Source organism: Crassostrea angulata, chromosome 8, assembly GCF_025612915.1.
Source record: "Crassostrea angulata isolate pt1a10 chromosome 8, ASM2561291v2, whole genome shotgun sequence".
Lineage (NCBI taxonomy): Eukaryota > Metazoa > Mollusca > Bivalvia > Ostreida > Ostreidae > Magallana > Magallana angulata.
Genome location: NC_069118.1, coordinates 16,110,579 through 16,131,522, shown reverse-complemented (window position 1 = coordinate 16,131,522; position 20,944 = coordinate 16,110,579). Strand labels below are relative to the sequence as shown.

General features: G+C 32.3%; 2 protein-coding genes across 2 annotated transcripts in view; one reads left to right on the top strand and one right to left on the bottom strand.

Moving 5' to 3' along the window:
• Positions 1 to 38: 38 nt before the first annotated feature.
• LOC128161735 (uncharacterized) lies at positions 39 to 5,504 on the bottom strand. The gene is made up of 6 exons (XM_052825112.1): positions 5,373 to 5,504; positions 2,902 to 3,083; positions 2,712 to 2,774; positions 2,490 to 2,544; positions 1,866 to 2,063; positions 39 to 564 (listed from the first exon to the last, which is right to left on the bottom strand). The coding sequence occupies exons 1-6, from the start codon at positions 5,452 to 5,454 to the stop codon at positions 44 to 46; spliced, it is 1,101 nt and encodes a 366-aa protein (XP_052681072.1). The 5' UTR covers positions 5,455 to 5,504; the 3' UTR covers positions 39 to 43.
• Positions 5,505 to 10,007: 4,503 nt separating this feature from the next.
• The window catches only part of LOC128158001 (uncharacterized), a 48,555-nt gene continuing 37,618 nt past the window's right edge, over positions 10,008 to 20,944 (top strand). The window contains exons 1-2 of the mRNA XM_052820671.1: positions 10,008 to 10,138; positions 11,481 to 11,849. Coding sequence (XP_052676631.1) covers positions 10,051 to 10,138; positions 11,481 to 11,849 — 457 coding nt within the window. The 5' untranslated portion in view covers positions 10,008 to 10,050. The remainder of the gene's footprint in view (positions 10,139 to 11,480; positions 11,850 to 20,944) is intronic.

Sequence of the window (20,944 nt, the reverse complement as noted above, 5' to 3'; positions counted from 1 at the left end):
TCTTCGAAAACAAATTTACAATGCTTACTTTATCACGGATATTTCAAATCATGATTGTATTTGTATCCCTAGAGTGCTTATTAAGGTGCTGTAATAACTTTGTAACAGTATCCCTTGTCTGACAGTATTTTTTTGGCAAGTCACTAAAGGTAAAAACGGGTACACTCGACAGATGGATGTATTTTTCTCTCAAGATCAGATGCACAGAATTGTTATTACTGAAGCGCACAAAAGCGCAGTTATTCCCCCTGTCACTCAAGAGATACAACATCCTGATTGCCACTTGTCCATCAGGGGCCGATAACTCCTCTTCGATTGGCGCCATTCTTGTATCCGGAACTATGATAAATGCGTCGTTGGAACGAAGTAAATTTTGGACATCACTTACATTCCTGTACAAGTTCTCAGCATTGTCAGAATTAACCACTGTTAATTGGCAGAAATTATCAAGTTGTGCTTTGAACATTTCCATTGTTAAAGAACTTGCTTTTGACAGGGGGTAAGATTCGTTCCCAGAGTTCATTGAGTCTTCTTCGGAAAGTTCCAATAAAACTACTCTCAAATCTATAAAAAGTGATGTTTTTTTTAATAATGATAATATATTTAAATATAATATGAATAATGTAAGCTTAAAAATTATCTGTATTCATCATTTTTAATGGTTTAGAAAAAAAACAAGACAAAACAAAGTAATGACATCGTGTCAATGAAGCTTTTATTAAGATTTGTTGTATACCTTGATGAGAAAATCTAACATTATTTGTATTTTAAGTAATATATGGTTTGTGAAAACTGATGTCTTTTTAAAAAAAAAAAATAACAAAAGTGAAAAAAAGTTCCAGTTTAGTATAGGTTTGTTGAAGTTTTAATTCAAAAAGCATTTTGATAAAACTAATATTTCATTAGTGAAATTCTTTGCTTAAACAATAAAACATTGTTTTTAAGAATAAAAACATACGGTATGATAAACAGATCAGAATAGAGCTTTATGAAATAAAAGTCATTGCGAACCCCCCCCCCCCCCCCAAAAAAAAATATTACAGGCTAAACTAAAACAGACTGTTCAAATATGAAATTAACCATCAAGAGGGCTCAATAGTCATGGCCATTTTTAGACTGTATAATTATATCTCCGTTTGATGAAGAGCTGTGTATAATTATATTAAAAGATACCCAATTTTAAAAGGTAAAAATGTAATTTTTAAATAGTTCATAACTAAACAAATCTCATATTAAAATTTCATGTAAATATTTTAGGTTTTTGTCGACCACTTAGCCTCCTAAACGTTTTTTTTAAATTAATTTTTTTTAGGTCATCACGAAGCACGTGGTGTAGTGGTTAAACATTATTTTTATTTGTATATGTAAGGAAAACATTCTATATATGTCGAACAATTATTCCGCATTTCTGTGTATTTAGATTTCACATCCGATTTACTCGCGAAACGTAGAGTAAAAAGGAATACAAACAGGTTGGGACCAGGCATAACGCGCCATCGGCTCAAGCTGATCGAGGACGCACACGGAAACACAGGCAATGTTATTAGCGCACATATAATATGGTACAATAGCTAAAGTTTAATTAAACATCCTTGCAGTCATCATCAAAGGCTTTTGAATCATATGATTTCTCTTTTGTTCTGGGGAAGTTAATTACATTAACATAAAAATCTAATCTAAACAAAAGCATCCGATTTTTCTCACGAGAAATATCTTAATTAAGCCATTGTACAATGTACAATAGCACGCGATATTTATGATCAACATCCGGATTTATTAGTATATCAGAACAGCCTGCAGTTTAATAAAAGATACAGGTATTAGCATTAATATTGATTTCTGTAGATAAAGGATACCACATATACCTGACATAACTTCCTTTGCGTTTCTTCTATGGCGCAACCGAGTCCTAACAATCCAAACCAATATAGCACAACAAACCACGATGCCGACGATGGATAAACCATACTCTAGCTGTTCATTGGGATATGAACCACCATCACCTGTTAGGACAGCAGGGGATGTTGTCAATGGCTCTGTGGGGAAGCACCTTTCGTAAGAATCTTTAAAGGACAGAAAATATGCTTCAGTATTTAGAACATCTTATGTATTAAACTTTGTGCACAGCCAACGAGATTTCTAGTTAAGAAAACGTCTTATGTTGAGTATTTCTGTTTTCTTTGTAAAATACATCATGGAATTTCTTGAAAAACTTGCAAAATGAATATACAACACTCACTTATCATCTGAGGCAAAATATGGTTTAAAAATCCCCACTTGAAATCAATATGCAAATGACCATGGCATCGGGGGGGGGGGGGGGGGTGGCGGCAGAGGGCATGGCCCCACCACTGTTTTTGTAGCATTCATTTTACTTCAGTTTACAATTTAGTCATTAAATTTGGAGGGAGTTGCACCCCCATCCCACGGAATAGTATTTGGAACAATGGCGGATAATGTTTTTTCGGATAACTAATACTAGTACTTACGCAATTCCAAAACAGAACAAGGAAAACCTCCTGGGGATAGAAGAACCATTATTTCCTGTAAAAAGAGAGAAACAAATTGACATATACTATTATTATCATTCTTGTCACCATGTAGCCTGATAACTTGATAATGCATTGAGATGATATGTACATTATACAATAATATACATATTAAAACGTGCATGATTATTTTCAACAATTACTAATTTATTTTCAAATTACCAACAATCCATTTGTAACTGGATGGCGCACTTGAACTTCTGTCTCGCACTTCTTCAATGATGTCTACAAAGAGATCAAACGTTTACGAACAACAAAAACTTTTTAAAAAATGATAGATCAAAACAAACGATTCTCTCTCTCTCTCTCTCTCTCTCTCTCTCTCTCTTTCTCTCTCTCAGATTATTCATACTTGTAAACAACTGATGTTCCATTGTTGGTGTTGCGTTGTCCAAACTTCAAAGATGGCGGTTTGGTGGCCTAAGAGTTTCCAAAACTCGGTAGGGAATAGAAACGTAATAGTAGCATTGGCGGAGCATTTGGAATCAAAAGAGGTGTGTACATATCCTTTAAAGCCACAGACAGCTTGCAGATCTGTCAATTAAAAATGTAATGTTGCATAATGATACTTTCTCCTCATACCGCTTTGAAAATATACATGTATGTACATAAAAGTGGTTATAGCAGTCCGGTTTTTTATAAGGGGTAGTACGAAGGTTGCTCAATATGTTCAGTCATGTAAAGCGTATTTGTGGAGGGACAATGATACAAAGGGTCGCTTCTTTTTCGAGTTTAATGGACCGGAAATTTTTATACATTTATTCCTTATTATTGCATATAATATCCAGCTTGTTCAAAGCTTTCATATCTTTACAATCGATAAAACGTCAAGAAAACTGAAAATTTGTATTGATTAATTGACATTAATATTTAAAATATAAATAACTTCCAGCGGAGTCATACGAAGGGACGAACAGATTGAAAAATATATTTCATGCCATATCTTCTACCAGATTTAAACTATATCAATTGTTAATTTTATTGTAAATATTTCTTATTTGTTTTAAAATACATATAAATTGTTAAATTTCAACCTTCGAAAGTATCATTATTAGAAGAAAACGCATAATAATACAAACAAGTAGAGAGACATTATAATAGGTACATAGTTTTGTTTCATATCAATATAATACAACTTACGAAAACAACAAAAGGTCAACATGCATTGACAGTCATAACCCTTAGATGACCATATCAGAAAGTCTCAAGTTTGCATTTTAAGCTTCATTTTGAAGTCTAAACCTTACGTAGAAACTCTTATGACTGTCGCCCCAGCTTTTATTATTTGATGTTTTAAAAAGATTATTCATAAAAATGGGGGAGGGGGGGGGGGGGGTGGTCAAGAGTCGGGTGAGTCTCGGATCATCTATACCCAAGCTCAAGATGCCTAAAAGTGTACACTTTTTAGTAAAAAGAGACCCGTGGCCCTTTAATGGTCAATCGTTTACAATATTCATAATTTTATTTACACATATATATGTATAATGAATACATCTTGCACACAATTTATTTCTACAACTGAAGTATAAAATGCACAGGAAATAAGAGTAGAACATATATTTAATTTAATGTTGCAAAGTAACAATTTGCCTTGTAGTTTTCAAAATGAAGTTAAAATTGTTTATGGACGACAAACAGCAATTAACCCTAAGAATGATACATTTTCACTATTCGGCCATAATTGTCCCATCCTCTTCCCAAATAAAAAAAGCCTCAACTTCTGCCCTATTGTCAGTATATTTTAGAATTAAAGAAAAGGACATTATGAACATACAATCATGCAATAAAATAATGCAATTATTTCATCTCCCACAACTGTGTTAGTACAAATATTATTTGATCAATTAATACCATATGTGGCCCCATTGCCTCTACCCAAGGGTCGGTAGCCCCTGCCCAATCGGTAATGAATTTCACAGTTTTATAGAGAGCTTCATAAATATCATAATCTTGCATTCAAGTGTTTAACCACTACTGTGGAAGTGGAAAAGAAGATTGTCTAAGATTCAAAACATTTTCACTACGGCCTGAACCTCTAATACAGGGGCAATAAATTTCAAATTTAAGGTAGATGGCAATTGCTTGGAAATTTTTACTTTCAAATGCGCTTCAAAAATGAAATGCACATGCGATATGCCAACAGCTTTTGTAGTATCACAAATCGTGTATATTCCATTGTTTCCCTGAATTTTGAGACATTTACTTTGAGTGTTATGGTCACAGATCAGCTTATTTTGCTGCAACTTTGACGCACTCTGTGCCAATCAGAATGTTTCCTCATCTAAGAACTATTTCAGATGATACCTCATCAGGCCCATAAACCCCTTACAAATTCAGTAAAAAAAATCTAATTACCGAATAGCGGAGTTTCGTGCGTACTTTTAATTATTTATGCTCTAATTTCATCAATATTCTCAGCCAGTTTCACAACCATTTAACAGTGGTGAACCACTGGTTCTATTGAAATGAATTTAAGTTTAAAACTTTGTGGACCTGAAAGGTATTGAGTACTAGAGATATTCAGGAGTATCATCATCCACGAAATCGTACAAAGAGTTAATTGTCGCGCTGTCCTATAATAAAACACAGTACACATCGAACAGCCCTTGTATATGTATGACTATGCTTAGGAAACTCAACAATATGGTATATTTACATAATTTTACCAAAAAAGAGGCATATCTTTGTAAATTGACAAGCAGCATTTACACAAGATAATTTATGATCACAAAAGCATACATACAATGCACTGCGATTGGAACTATGTTCTAAGTAGATAATGTTTTAATTGGGAAGATCGGTCGGTCATAAGATATCACTTACCTTTATGTGGGAAAAAGTAGGTATTTGTGAATGTAAAAAGTAATGTCCAAAATAGAAGGATACATGGACATTTTATCACCATTTTAATTCTCTGACGTTAAATAAGTGCACATAATGTAGCAACATTTGAAATGTTAAACCCAAATTTATTGTTTTATCTAGCCAACCACCGAACTATTTGAGCCATGCATCTCTTTATTCAAAATCCTTTGTTCAAATTAAAAATCTTTTGGAAATCTTAAATGATTACAATGATTTAAAAGTCAGGACGCATATAGCTGTCACGTGTCGTACGGGTGTTACAATGTAATGCTTCTTCTGCATAAAAGTATCAGCGATCAGCTTGAGTGGATACCATTGCAGATGTTCTAAAGATAAACACTGCAATGGAATTAGGCTGAAGCATATCATTAGCAGTTCATTTGCAGCTCATTTATGGGTCAACTATTCTCCAAAGATACCTACCCTTAGTTTTTATTTGCTTCAAAACAAAATGTAAAAAACATTGCAATTTTTGTTGGGGCTTTTTTGGGGGGGGTAAATATCATAGATGTCTTGTTTGTAATGCACGTTCAAATGTTTAACGTTGTACCGATTTTGAAATCGTACTTTTTTCCATTGTATCAGTAGTCGACGAATTTGACTTAAAAATGAATTTAGGTCATTTTGAACTGTAATGTTTCAGCCTCAGTATTCGCAATGGAGCGTTGTACAATTTCAATCAGCTTAACGGAGAACATTAATGGGCGAACACGTTACTGGAAAGTTAAAAATACCGCAGGGGTCATCAATGCTAATGATTTGTATAAAAAGTCGGGGTCCTGGAAACGCGAGCGTCCAGAAACTACTTTTTCAAAATGCTCAAACAACTGTCAAAAATACAGCGTGTAATCATTACTGTGGTTTCATCAATATTCGTTGAATTTTTCGTGGATTTCGTTGTAACGTTGATCCACGAAATTTATTATACATTGAAGTGCAATTTCTATTAACATTTTCTATTGATAAGGTCATTTGCCACGAATTTACGTATCCTTGAAACTGTGATTTTCACTTTATCCACGAAAATTGGTACCCTTGAATAAACCACAGTATTTGATTTTTACCTCCGCGAAATTGTTCTCGCGGTAAAACTGATTTAATTTAAATTTCATAGTATTTAATATTATAATTCTTTAATATTATGATTATATGTGATTGTTCAGACGTATAAAAAATTAAAAAGAACAATTTAAATTCAGTCAGAATTTAAAGTGAACTAAGTGATTAAATCGATTTCAAATACATTTGCCCATCGTCAACACTTTGTACAAGTATCCTGATTGGGAGCGTAGCGGGAACGACAACTCTGAGTTAAGTAGTTATTCTTAAGAATATGCTTGTATCTAATTGGTGAAATATTTTGCTATGTAAAAAGCATCAAAAATATCAAATTGAAGGATAAAACCATTTTTGATCAGAGGCTTTAACCGTATGTGTTGACCGCAACAAGTGTCAAGTAAAAACAGTGCCTATACAAAACACATAAACTATGGTATGTGTTTAATCGTATTACGCTTAGCAATATGAAACCCATATATTATAATTTATGGATTTTGTGTTGCTATAAATCGCCATTTGATTTAACACTATAATAAAAATCACATATATTAGATTGATTCTAGGCCATAAACAAACATATAAAGCAACAAAATATTCTATATGATATCTCACTGACCTAAATATAATAACCAAAGGGATTTATGCACACGTCAAATCCAATGTAGCCAGGATCAAAGTTATATTGAAAGCAGGTGTACGCAATTTAACTCATTATATGCCTTATCGTGCATGCGGTATTAAACCACACATATTGACCCCAGACACATTAACTGAAAGGCACAGAGGAGACTAACAACACAGAAAACAACCCAACACTTTTTGTTTTTCATGCTGTTCTACAATGCCAGATAATAGCTTTTAAAACTCTGAAAATCACACCAACATAAGATTTATTGCATGGTTACCCTCAGTATACTTAATATAACTAATAAAAAATAATTTATGGGAAAATTCACAAAGCTGAAAATTTAAGACTGCGCCACGCATAACTGAATGTCTTTGAAAGCTGTTTTAGAACAAGGGGATAATGTTTACACCCGATTACCATTATCACATCACTATCATTATTATTATCATATTAAACATATGTCCACCTTTATGCCCCCCTTTTTTTTTTAATTTTCCCATAGCATCGTGTTTTCACTCTATTCTTCTGACAGAGATATGGAATACAGTTGTGATTAGTAAAGTTATATTGCATGATATTTGTGTAGTTTGATTGTAAGTAAGAAATTCTAAAATGTCAGTATTTTTGGTTTGAAAAATATGTTTAGATTGTTTCATGTACGTATTTCTTGACCAAAACATCATTAAATACACAAGTCTGTACGTTATTCAGACAGTGAATTAATTCTTGAAATTTTTTCATCTAAATCTAAGGAAGGGGGAGTAACCCTATGTTGCCCTATTTTGCTTACTGGATGTTATTTACAGGAAGGAAATTTGTCCTTTAACTTGTCTCTATATAAACCAATTTATTATGAAGTATACCCTATTATACAATTTCACGTGCGTCTCTCTCGTGATTACATGTACATGCACACGTTTACACAAACTTGAACATTATGTTTTTCTCGCTCATTATGCATCATCATTAATTGTAAGGAGGTTTTAAATATTGCGCTCGGAAACATCAAAAACACACCTGGTTTGGTTTGAACATATTTTATTATTAAGATGGTATATACAAAACTGAGGATCGGGCACACGTTCTGCAAACTTAAAATGCCCTCTCCTTGGGCTGAAATATTAATGGTCACCTACAAGTGGTTAACCACGGCCTACTCTGCAGAAAAAATGGGAATTTGGTCATCTCCTGTTTTTGTGATTCAGAGCCCTACTAAATCATTTAGGGATATTTAACATCGGACGCGTAAACATCAAAGGTCCACACCCATTGGCCTTACACATAAGATAAACCTTACCACTGCGAAAAATTGGTTATTTGTTCATCTCTAATTTTTCTTTTGTTTTTTTGTTTTTGAGATTCCGGGCCTTACATAATGCACTAATTATTTTAAGGGAATTTGAAACATATCGGCTTCATATTTAATTTACAGAAATACAAATGACTGTATTTAATGTTTTTTCCCTGCATGAGAAGCAATGGTTTAAATCGCTTATTTCTAACACCTATAATTATAGGTCTTAGAGAATAGTTGGTCCTAAAACAGCATCCTATTATTAGATAAATAATGTTTTCGAGAAACTTTTTGTCTACTAATGTGGATCTGTCAAAGGTTTTATCTTTTTAGGGTATAAATATAAAGCATTTATCTATTTAAGGATTAAAGATATTCTTTTCATTCTTAATTTTGAATATACATGTACATTTTGGATTATCTTTGGCCTAAGGCATGGTGTTCGTATTTAAGAGTGGTTTAAAAGTGTAAAAAGTCTAAAAATGTATAAGTAGTTGGAGATGGTTAAAATTATTCATATATATAACATGTGCCTGGTGGTTTACAAAAATGTAAGGCGGCCCACATGTATCATACCAATCTTAAAAAGCATGCGAAAAATTAAATAAACATTTTCGAATTGTGATGCTATTCTACAACCAGAAATCTAATACGTCAATCAAAATGAAAACTAATGAATGTATTAGATAAAATATGAAATGTCGTTCGATTTAAAAAGATTTCCTGAAATTGCATCAGAATTTGGGACATAGCGAATCGCATCGGCTAATATTCGTGAGGATGAAAAACATCTTTTAAATACATGTACTTGAAAATGAAACATGAATCAAGAATATAGGCCATAATCCCGAGCTTCAAAATCCATCACATCATTTATATGACCGTTTGTATACGTTAGGTAAAGATTAATCTCATTCAATCGCAAAAGTATGTATCCTTAAAAGGTCTGAACTGTGAACATTTACAGGTATATCCGGCATGGCAAAAGTTTAAATCTGTTGGTGGAATGGACAAGGAAAAGAGGATAAATCAAAAGAACTAATTTATGACATATAATTGTAATAAAGATAACTAGAATAAATGACCATGTAACTTTCACCCTAACGGTTAAAAAATGAAATATTTAAACACATTAATTTTGTTTACCAGGATGTTTTAATTATTATTTTCAAAGAGTTTTAGTCTTTGCCTTTGTTATACTTTTGTAGATATTATGTTACCAAAACCTGATAATATCTTTTGAAAAATTACATATATTTATATTTTTATATTGAATGTTAATTAGTAATCTGAATAGAAATCTAAGACTTGTATCATTATTTAATTAACAATTATAATTTTTCGAGATTAAAACTTAAATATTACATAAGAACACTACGCATTGAACTTTCGTTATAAAATGTATTTTTAGATATACGGCTAGACTCACGTTAAAATGTACAGATTGTTTTGTCAAATGAGGATTTTCCAAAAATTGATAAAATCTCATTAAATAATTTAATCGGTTGAAACTGAGACACGAAGTTTGCGAGTATATTTGCTAAAAAAATAAATACAAAGTTTAGAAGCAGCTAGACAGAATGCAAGCAATTAATGTTAGCATGTGCACTCACTTGCTGCCACACGATCTTGAGGAAGTATAATTTTTATTTGTGATGAAGAAACCAAACCTCTTCTTAGACTCGACTCCGTGTCAATTCAAACATATGATACTGTTTCTATGTTTCCTGATGAATAACTATGGTATGTAATAATAATCTTGAGTCTATGTCTGATATTATGAAAACAAATTTATTTGATCTGAATTCCTGATTTTTTTCTGGCTGGATGCTACAATAAATCTTCGGATATACCTTAAATGTGACAAAAGCAACAACCTATATTATTCATCATAGCAATCAAATATTTGAATTTTTAATTTTTAATATATTTCAATGTTCTTTAGAGCTCTTTCTTGCAAAGTATAATTCAATGTTATCCATTAAATTGTTTGTTTGTTTGTTTTTTTTTTTATCTAGGACTGAACATTTCTTTTAGATTATACTAAGATTTGTGTGTCTTTGCATGAACATTTACAATAATATCAAAACATATGATTGTTTTTTTTTGTCATGGGTTTTTAAAAGAAGTGTATGATATTTTAAGCCATGTCATTCAATTTCTACATTATGAATACCAATTTAAAAGTACAATCGCGAATTACTTGTACTGTGTGATTCAAGTGTGAATTCAAAACTGTAAAAATCTAAAAAAAAAAAAAAATAATTTATACTTTAATATCAGTAATGTATAAAGGGATATATCATGCATTTGGAACCCAGATTTTGCAATATATAATTCCAGTGTTCTTTAACACTAATTCTGTTTCAGTGTATACAGTTAAATGTATTTGATGACTCAGTGTCGGGCTACATCTTACAAGAATCGTTACCTGAAAAATTTGTTTTACGCGAAAACTGCCACATATTGGTATGACATTGCTTTCTAGTTAGCAAGCAATTTTCAAAAGCTGATTACATGGAGGAAATAGCAGGCAATCCACTATATAGATTTGGTAAACGAAAATCTTGGAATGCAAGTAAACCCTCGTCTCTGAAAGAAATCGATCGAACTTTACAAAAGAAATATCTACACGCAATTTGACATTGAATGTCATATGTAAATTCTACATTATAATATACATTATATGTACCATTATATAATTGTTTAACTGTTTGTAATCGGAAATGAGCATATAAAAAGGGCTTCCCGGAATTACATAGTTTTTTTAATCAAATTAAATTGCGTGTCATATAATCAAAATGATGTCCCCCAAATATGAATATGGCAATTTTCATTTTTTCTAATGCAGCCTTTGCAGCGATATCGATCCAAGTTACTGACAATGTTATCAAATATTGAAAGACAGACATCGACATTCTTTGTTTTGTCAATGGAACATCTATTTTAGTGACATCAGTGCCACCAGAGATTTTACCCCATACGAAAATATGTTTTTATTGATGTAAAGGTAGTTCATTCTGAATTAAAAGTTAACTAATATAATATACCAAGTATGACAATTTTCATTTTTTTTTTATTGCAGCCTATGCCACTATATCGATCCGAGTTACCGACAATGTTATCATATATGGAAAGACAAACTTTGACATTCTTTGTATTGTCAATGGAACATCACTTAAAAGCATTGATGGTATCCAGCTGAAGAAATCAAATACAAGCATTGTATCAATTTCATACTTTGGTATTATTTGGCAAGATAAGGTTTTAGAGACTCGAAGCAAGATAAATGCCTCCATAGAAAATGTCCAGTCATCATACCTGCATCTGACAATTTTAGCTTGTAATGTTGAGCGAGGGGATGATGCAATCTACTTTTGTGACCTCAGGGCCACCAGAGAAGATATTACCCCATACAAGTCGAGATCTGAACAAATATCTTTGAATATAACGGGTAAGGTTCCATGTATTGGATTTAACTATATTCAAGCTATGATATATATATATATATATATATATATATATATATATATATATATATATATATATATATATATATATATATATATATATATATATATCATCTTGTCACTTCGGTGGAATCTCACTATCCCACAATCGTAATAATGAATGATTCCATTAATCTCACATCATCAATTGATATTCAAACCACAAGAAGCAGCAAGTTTTCGCGTCGAGTTTAGTATATACCCGGTATAAAAAGCACGAAGCTTAACAACATAGCAGAGGTCAGCCGACATTCGTGATTTTATATAGAAAATTGGGGACATGCATTCATTTTAAAGCCTTTTTTCTCAGCCTAACCGTGTACATATCTGTCCGAAAGACAAAAGACGCATTATATGTTTGAAAATCTCATGTACAAATAAGTCTGTACAACATTAGGCTTGTACTTAAGGTATAAGTTTACTCAGAATGAAAAAATTCTACTGATGATAATATAAAACCATCTGTGTGTGTTATATACCTTTCATGGTAGTGTTATTTTTCTTTTTTGAGATAATAGCCATTGAATATTTTTTGAAAATTTAAGAAAAATCCCAATAAATTTTACACATTGGTTGAGATTTTCTTAATTGTGAAAATAATATAAATTGCCAAACTCTTTTAAAAATGAAATACAGCTTACGAAATGCAATGATACTAAATAGATACAAAACATTAAGTTTTCATTCACAATTTGTATAAATATTCCAGTCCGAATTTCCTCTATCAGTTTTCAAATGAGAGCATTGTGTCAAAGTCAGACTTTGGTACTATTTGGCAAGATAAGATTCTAGAAACTCGAAGCAAGTTAAATGCCTCCATAAAAAATGTCCAGTCATCTTACCTGCATCTGACAATTTTTGCTTGTAATGTTGAGCGAACAGATGAGGCAACCTATTTTTGCGAGCTTTCTGCCACTGGAGAAGATTTTTCCTTGTCCCTACGGAGTTCAGCCGAAATATATATGAATATAACAGGTAAAAAGTCTATTTTTGTCAAGCTTTATATGCTGCATTAAACATTATTTCTACAATGTTGAAAAACAGTGAAGCCAGACAAAAACATAGGTTATGATTGATTACAAAGTTCACCGAGACGAGGCTTCACTTTAAAATGACCACCATTATCAAATTATCTATAACTCATGGATACAGTACTGTGGTTTGACACCATATCGTATATCATATGATACAGACACAGTTAAATAATAATAAAATACAATATTCTACAAATATTGACTGGGGTTGAGGGCAACACTGATTATATTAGCCCCCGAGGGACGAAATATTGCCCGACGCGAAGTGGAGGGCAATATTTTCGTCCCAAGGGGGCTAATATAATCAATGTTGCCGGAAAACACAGTCAACATTTGTTTTGTTATATGAAGAAACAAACCAAAATTTAAGAAATCAATTGAAAACAGATCGCCGTAATTTTCTCAGCTCAAAAAAGAATTCACGAATTCAATTTTGTGCAAAGTTCATTTCCAAAATATCCTCAGCATCAAACGGTCACTTGTGATATTCTGCCGACCGTAAGAATTATCAGACAGGTGTTCTACCTGATTTTACTTCACAGTAATTTGCAAATCCTTATATCCGTTATGATAGCAAACCGTCGCATTGCGCGTTCGTTGTTTACTTGCCTTGACTGACTGTCTATTATGACGTCACCTTGTTTTGGCGTCGCGAAGAATTATTAACGTCACCGTTTACGAATCAACAAATCAGAGGCGATTATTTGAAATAGAGGGAATGTTCTCTAGATATTATTCTTAGCCGGTCAATATCTAAAAAATATTGATCGGTCAATATTTTTCGGACGAGCTGATATTACAATTATTGACTATTCGTCTATATAGAGTTATATAGTGAGAATATACTACTGAATATAATAATATGCTGTATAATATCACGAAACAATGTGATAATGTATCATTTTATGTGATGTTGCGTCTTGCTATCCAAAATTGTTTCGTATTACATGATACAATATCGTATCGTATTATATGATACAATATAGTATCATATGATTCATTTTCGAATTACATGATACATTACAATAGTGTAGCCTAAAATAAAATATCTATCAGTTAGTATGATATTGTATATATAAATTATATTGTATCATGATTTTAATAATAAATGATATATTGTTTCATATATTATATTACTTCTGAAATTGTATCATGTGTTTAAATATAATATAAAACAAAATTATACAGATTTCATGTACAGTAGATACAAAATCACATGAAACAATATTATATGGAATTATATTAACGATATGAGACACCATCATATAATACAATATTGTATTATATGATACAATATAATATTACACAATAATATTTCATATACGTACTATTTTTAAAAATAAAATATCATATTGTACTATATAATATTTACAATATCATATGATAGAATATTGTATATATTATACAGTACAATATAATAGGAATCATGACACGCCATTTAAAAGCAAACACATCTCATTACGAAAACTCGGTGATGCGGTGGCGCTATCTAGCGAGCAACCTGAGATGCGCCCCTTGAATATTTACATTTTAATCGAATGAAATAACGGGTAATATACACGCTACAGCATAAATACAACTTAAAAACATGTTTACTAGCGAGAATAGGAACATAATTAACGATGCCATTAAATAGGCAGGAAGTTATAACCTAGAGAGAGCAAAGAATGTTTCATTCATAGTGTTTGTAGCGACGTGTATCGGGAGTAAAGATGTCGCTATATATAAATGCATTCAAGCTATTAAATCAGGTATCGTTAACGTAATTATTGCCGGTGGACAAATGAAATTGAATAAAATACAGCGCATTGATCCTTTTAAAGCAATAACCATAAACCGGGACGATATGCTAATGGGATAGGCAACTTCTTTATTCGTCATGTTCATTCCCCATACTATGATCACACGAGCCTTGTCAAGTTTGTAAATCTCGGTCATCGTATGCGTTAAAATATATCGTTTTTTCAAGTGACCTGGTTAGATCATCCTTGTGGAGGTATTGTACTCGAGCACTTGTTCTACCAAATATCACACATGTGTTTCCTTAGAAGTTTATTTATAAGCGCTTGTTTACAACGCTGTGATTGGATCAGCTACTCGCAGCTGCAGTCAATCATAAAACGAAGCTCGTCACCGAGTTTTCGTAATGAGATCTGCCAATGGTTTATGGGGAGCGAAAACCCTTTGCTAGCGAAGATGCATTTTCTTAGCATCGTTAATAACGGAGATCAGGTTCTGTATTTTCATGAAGCTAGCTTTATGCTTTAAATCCAAAGTTACATGATCCATGAAAGTAAGTAAGGACAGCTTCTATCCAAATTACATATCAATTACAAGTACTTAAAAAACTCACATTTGTTCCAGCATCCAAAATAATCAAGATCAAGCTATGTATCTAAAGACACCTCTTTTGACACATCCATTGTTATATTAACAGTTTAGATCTCACTATGTATAAGCGGAATTTACTTCATTTTATTCGCAGCTCAAAACGCCTAACATATTTTGAGATGTTTCAAAATCTTAAACCTGCTTAAGATCACTCACTGTGTCTGAAGCTACTTCTGTGATTCATTGATATAGTTAAATCAAACTATGCAGGTTTGAATTAGTACTATTATTCATATAAACATGTGACCAGGTCTCAAAATATTGACTTCCTCCAGCAACTGAAACCTATAACTCAGATTTAGAATCCACGCCTGTGGAGTGCATCAGAATCACAGGATGTATCATTATCTATTCAAATTTGATAAAATTGAACCACTAATAACTAAGGGGTACCTACTCCAAAAACTTTAACCAGCTCAAAAATGTTAACTTAATCAAGCATCAAAAACCTATCATAAGACGCGTAATCCATGCAAGTTTGATGAATCCGAAACCTATTGCTCAGATTCAGCATTCAAGCCTGCATGGTGAATCAGTATCATAAGACTGATTATATAAGTCAGGACCAGTAGTAACTTGCATGTATTAGATGTAGCTATCAAAGGGCACCTGCTCTAGAAACTTTAACCTGCTAAAATCCTCCAGCATCTGAAACTATATTCAGCATCCTAGCCTTTTAAGTCGATAGGTATTTCCAGATGCACCACCCATGCCAGTTTGATGAAGATAGAACAAGTATTAATTTAGATACTTGACCTGCACTTTTACCCAAAAACTTTATCAAGGTCCCCCAAACTTCGTCTCGGTGAGCTAAAAACTATCCGAATAGGCTTTTTAAATGCAGAAAGAACTTTCTGATAAATGCAATCAAATATAGTATTGATTTTATATTGGAGGCTTTTGCATTTGATGTAAGGAAAAATATTGATTTTAGATGCATAAATTATTGAAATCATGGATAGATTTTAGCTCATCCACCACATATGTACTCTTGGTTTGAGATCTTTTTATACAAAATCATTTAAGATTTCGTGTCGATACGAATAGAAGTTCGTTCAACTTGGAAATATGAATTTATTAAGATTACTTTTAAAGGCAAAGGTATCAACTCCAGATAGAAAATATTTTATAATCGTGCTTATCGAAACATACCTAAACTGTGTTAATTTATCGGTAAAATCATGCATGATTGTATTTTATCTTTTATCCAGGTTTTGATGATAAGGAGACATGTGGTAAGAATAAACACCTTTTTTCATGTTTTTAAACAATTTGAAGGCATGTTAATTTGCTAGTTCAACACGACAACAATACAGTACAGCAACTTTAAATATCTACAACTTTTTAAGTAATGGTTCGAACCAACGGACAATTACATTTTTTTTATTTATTATTCATGTATAACCTATACTTATCTTCAAAAATATTTATCTTGCCAGGTGAAAAATATTAAAACATGGTGTGCCTTAAGACTGCTATTGATTGAACATGTTTTTGTTGAATTCACGACATTGACTCCCACTCTTTGATCCCCTACATTGTAAATTATTATTGATATTGGGTCATATTGCATTCTATTCAACTGTAAAAGTTTGTTAAAACACCAAGATATATTGATGAAATCATGCAACACATTGCACTAATATTAAAACTGATATCGGAACAAAATATGCGGAAATGCTTCTGATGGCATCTTGCGACAATCGCAAGACCCTGAATAATTGTAAAAAAGGTAAGTACTAGCCGACTGCATCATTTTGGAATTTTAAAGAAATATAATATATCTAATCAGATATTTTGATAGAAAAAATAAAAAATATTTCTATCATATTGACAAATAAGCAATACGTTTTATCAATAGGTTGTTATGTTTTGTTAAACTTTCATCGATCTCTACCTATAGGTACATCTTATGGCAGTCCCCGTCTAACACGATCACGCTTTTAATTGATGCTAATTGCCATAGAAATTGTTACATTGCAACAAATTTCAACGAGAGGATGATGAATGAAAATATAAAAAATATCAACGACTAACAAGTTAAAAGCGTTTTTTTTGTATGAAATAGGATAAAATGTTTTTATTACTCCATCTCTCCAAAGATCCTTTCAAACTCTAGCAAGATTTTATTGAAATATTTTCTCATGTTGAAATGTAAGTTCTAAAAACCAAATTGAAATAAATGACATCTCATTTTCGAGAAGATTTCTTCACAGCACGCACTACTTTTTGGTCATAAATAAAAAAAAATATAAGTTAACTATATATTCAACAATTCAAAATTCATACTTCAAGAAAAAAACCAAACATAATATTAATGTTATTGTTTCATTATGATACAAATTTTTTTCTTACATGTAAAACCACTATACGGAAAATTATGTGAATCAGAATATATTGCATTCTTAATATAGCCTAAATACATGTCTATGTCATTTATCCAATGTGTATATTTTTCAGGATTACAACTTTTTTTATCAACAAAGAAGAATTATGTACTTGTCTTTAGTTTCTCAAGATGTGTAAATATTTATTCCTTTACTTCTTTGTTCTTACTTTTAAAGTTATATTAAATAGCAGAATGAATAATAAAGTTGCGTTATTAAATTTTGCACTAATTTTGTCAATATAATTAAGCTGTTACAATGGCTCTTCCGTTAATTTTCGCATTACTCTTTGAATAAAACTGACATTTTGAAAACAAAATCAAATCATAATTGCGAAAAGGGAATGTTAAAAAACGTAAAAATTAGCATTGAATCATTATTTTTTTTTGATGTGGTCTCAAAACTGCAACGGTGTGTGCACACAAAGTGTCCCAACAAACTTATGTGCAATATTCAATTTGTATGCACACACCGTTTCAGACTGCAACGGTGTGTAAAGAAATTTCAGCAATGTATCATTTTTCTTTATAAAGATGTGGTGTCATAACTGCCAGTTATGACACCAAATCTTTAAAGAATAATGATACATTGCTGAAATGTATAATCATATAAGTCAGCAAAAATCGTCATAACCTCGGTTTTTATACTTTATTTATATTAAGTGTAGTTTGTATGTTTGTGCAAGTGATAAAAAATACCCTATTATTATGCAAAAGATTGACAACTTATGCTGAGAATAACCATATCAAAGAAAATTACGGAGGCTGTAGAGAATACTATTGAACTGAAATGAATCCTTTATTTAAACATTAAGCTCTACAACCTATTAATATATCTGGTTGGGTCCGATATTATCGCGAGCGAGGCATTAGTGTTGGAGGACTATTTGCAATTCAAAAGTAAACTGCATCTTAGAACTTACTTGGGAATTTACATTATATTTCTATTTTTATATTATGGTCTGAAATTTTTAATGTCACCTATTGGTGGTAAACCACAAACACTGTGGTCACTCTGGCTTTTTAAGATCGGGGCCCTACTACATTTAAAAAAACCCATTATTTATCATAAAAGGATTTTAAATGACGGGAGCGGAAACGTCGAAGGCCCCTTCCTTTGGGGCTGAAATTTTTAGATTCAACTACAAGTATAAATTTCTACCACTATGAAAAATAGTGATGTGGTCACCTCTTTTTTTATTTATTCAGGGTTCTACTTAATATACACTATTCATTATCAGGGGATTTAAACATCGGGTTCGGAAACATTAAAGGCCCTTAACATGGAGGACACATGTACATGTATTTACATCAAGTTTAAAAGAGAGGGGGTGTCATGCATGCCTATGTAATACATTCGAGATGTTCTTCCGATCTCTGCCGGATGGGTCCGAGAAGTTGCAAAGGTATTCATCATCAGGGGATTTTAAACACTTTGAAGGCTCTTATCCCGGGGGGCTGAAACTTTCAAGCTCAACAGTTTGTATTCACCACATTCATCTGACGTATATTTTTCTCACAACTCTACCTGATGAATAGGAATGTCAATATTAATCGGTTTGATTAGTCGATTAATCGGGAGCTTTATTCGGGGAAAAGACGAGTACTCGTTGATTTTTTAAAACTGTTTGTCCGTTTCTAATTATATATTGCTACTAAATCATTTTAAAACTTATGATAATATGTACTATATTGATGATTATTCAGACATCTAACCCACTAGAATGACTAATTAGAAGAAAAACTTTGTTCTCATCAAAGTGAAACTGAACTTTATGTATTTAATTAACAACGATTGAAAAACAAGTTCTACATCTTTAATTAATATATTTCCTTGGCACGGATGTTAGCACGACGGGGTCAACGTCATTGATGTGGGAGAAAGCTGGAATGCCCGGAGAAAACCCACGTTTCCAAGCAGGCGACCACCATACCCTTTCACATCCAACCACTGTTGATCACGGGGATCGAACTCAGGTCGCAGCGGTGATAAGCGACTGCATTGTCCACTGCGGTACTTAAACACCCAAGTTCATGTCTACCCTATTACCTTTATTCAAAACAATCATTTGATAAACAAAATCATAAGAGATCATTATAAACCTCTTATATACACTCGGAACGCCGATGGTACAAGTGGTAACATGTATAAAAAAGCCGAGAAAAAAAACCCGTTCTTTTATCTGAAGACCCACATCTTCCGCCTTATGAAAAAAAATGAAATGAATTTAATTTTTCACTTTATAACGAGTATTTGAAAAATTTCATTCGAAGATCGGTTTGACCGAGCAAAAATCGAGTACTTGTTAACATCCCTACTTATAAATAATACTTGAGGTACACATCACATCCATCTTGGGTATATATTTAAAACTGTCACATCAGCTAGAATTGCTTGAAAGTAAATCTTTTTGCGAACCTCTCCGACTTCCGATATGTCCTCCAACACATCCGTTTACAACGGATTTAACCATACGGTGCATTCCACATGGCATGAATGAACAAAATCTCCCCTAAATCATCTTTTAAGATGAAAGATATTTGTCCGATAAAGGGAGGAGAGAAATATCAACTTACGTCCTCTTGGTAACCTTTCTTTGCATATATATAGTATCTGAAAAGCCTCTCATATCTTGCTATTAATATGGCGTGTGATCAAAAATAGTATGGCAAGCACTTGCTACCGTTGTTACCATTCTCACGCACAATTAGAACCATTTTAACGAGACCTTGACCTTTCGGTAGTTATCTATTTCTTGCGTCGAAACAAGTTTAAAACGATGCGGTTTCAAGCGAAATATACACCAATTGCGTAGTCTTTGCTCAAAAGCCAGACAAATCTTGTTGATTTCAAACGGCCATGGCTGAGTGGCCAGCAGTGAAATAGACAGGCCTACGTCACATTGATGTTTGACATAGCTACCCAAAGTCCAAGCTATTGTGAAAATGGTTCTAGGTTAATGAGAAATATTAAGGGGCGAAAACCTTGCTTGAAAGTTAAAAAGATCGCAGTAGTCATCGTTGCTGATAATTTGTATAAAATAAACAGGGAATCGGGAGCATGCAGAAAACACTGAAACAGCTGTCATTTTCCCCCCCAGATAATTTTTGCATTAAAATTGAAATAAATCAGAATGTTCACAGATAGAAATCGTTTCAAATGAACAATTTATTTTTATTCATGATTTTAATTTATCTAGGTAATTAGATCGATTTTAAATACAAATTT

What these genes read in the sequence shown, in the direction of transcription:
- LOC128161735 (XM_052825112.1), bottom strand. Translation starts at nt 5,454, where the DNA reads ATGGTGATAAAATGTCCATGTATCCTTCTATTTTGGACATTACTTTTT. An exon ending in TTGTTCTGTTTTGGAATTGC is followed by an intron (nt 2,064 to 2,489) that starts GTAAGTACTAGT and finishes TGTCCTTTAAAG; the next exon opens with ATTCTTACGAAAGGTGCTTC. An exon ending in CGCAAAGGAAGTTATGTCAG is followed by an intron (nt 565 to 1,865) that starts GTATATGTGGTA and finishes CACTTTTTATAG; the next exon opens with ATTTGAGAGTAGTTTTATTG.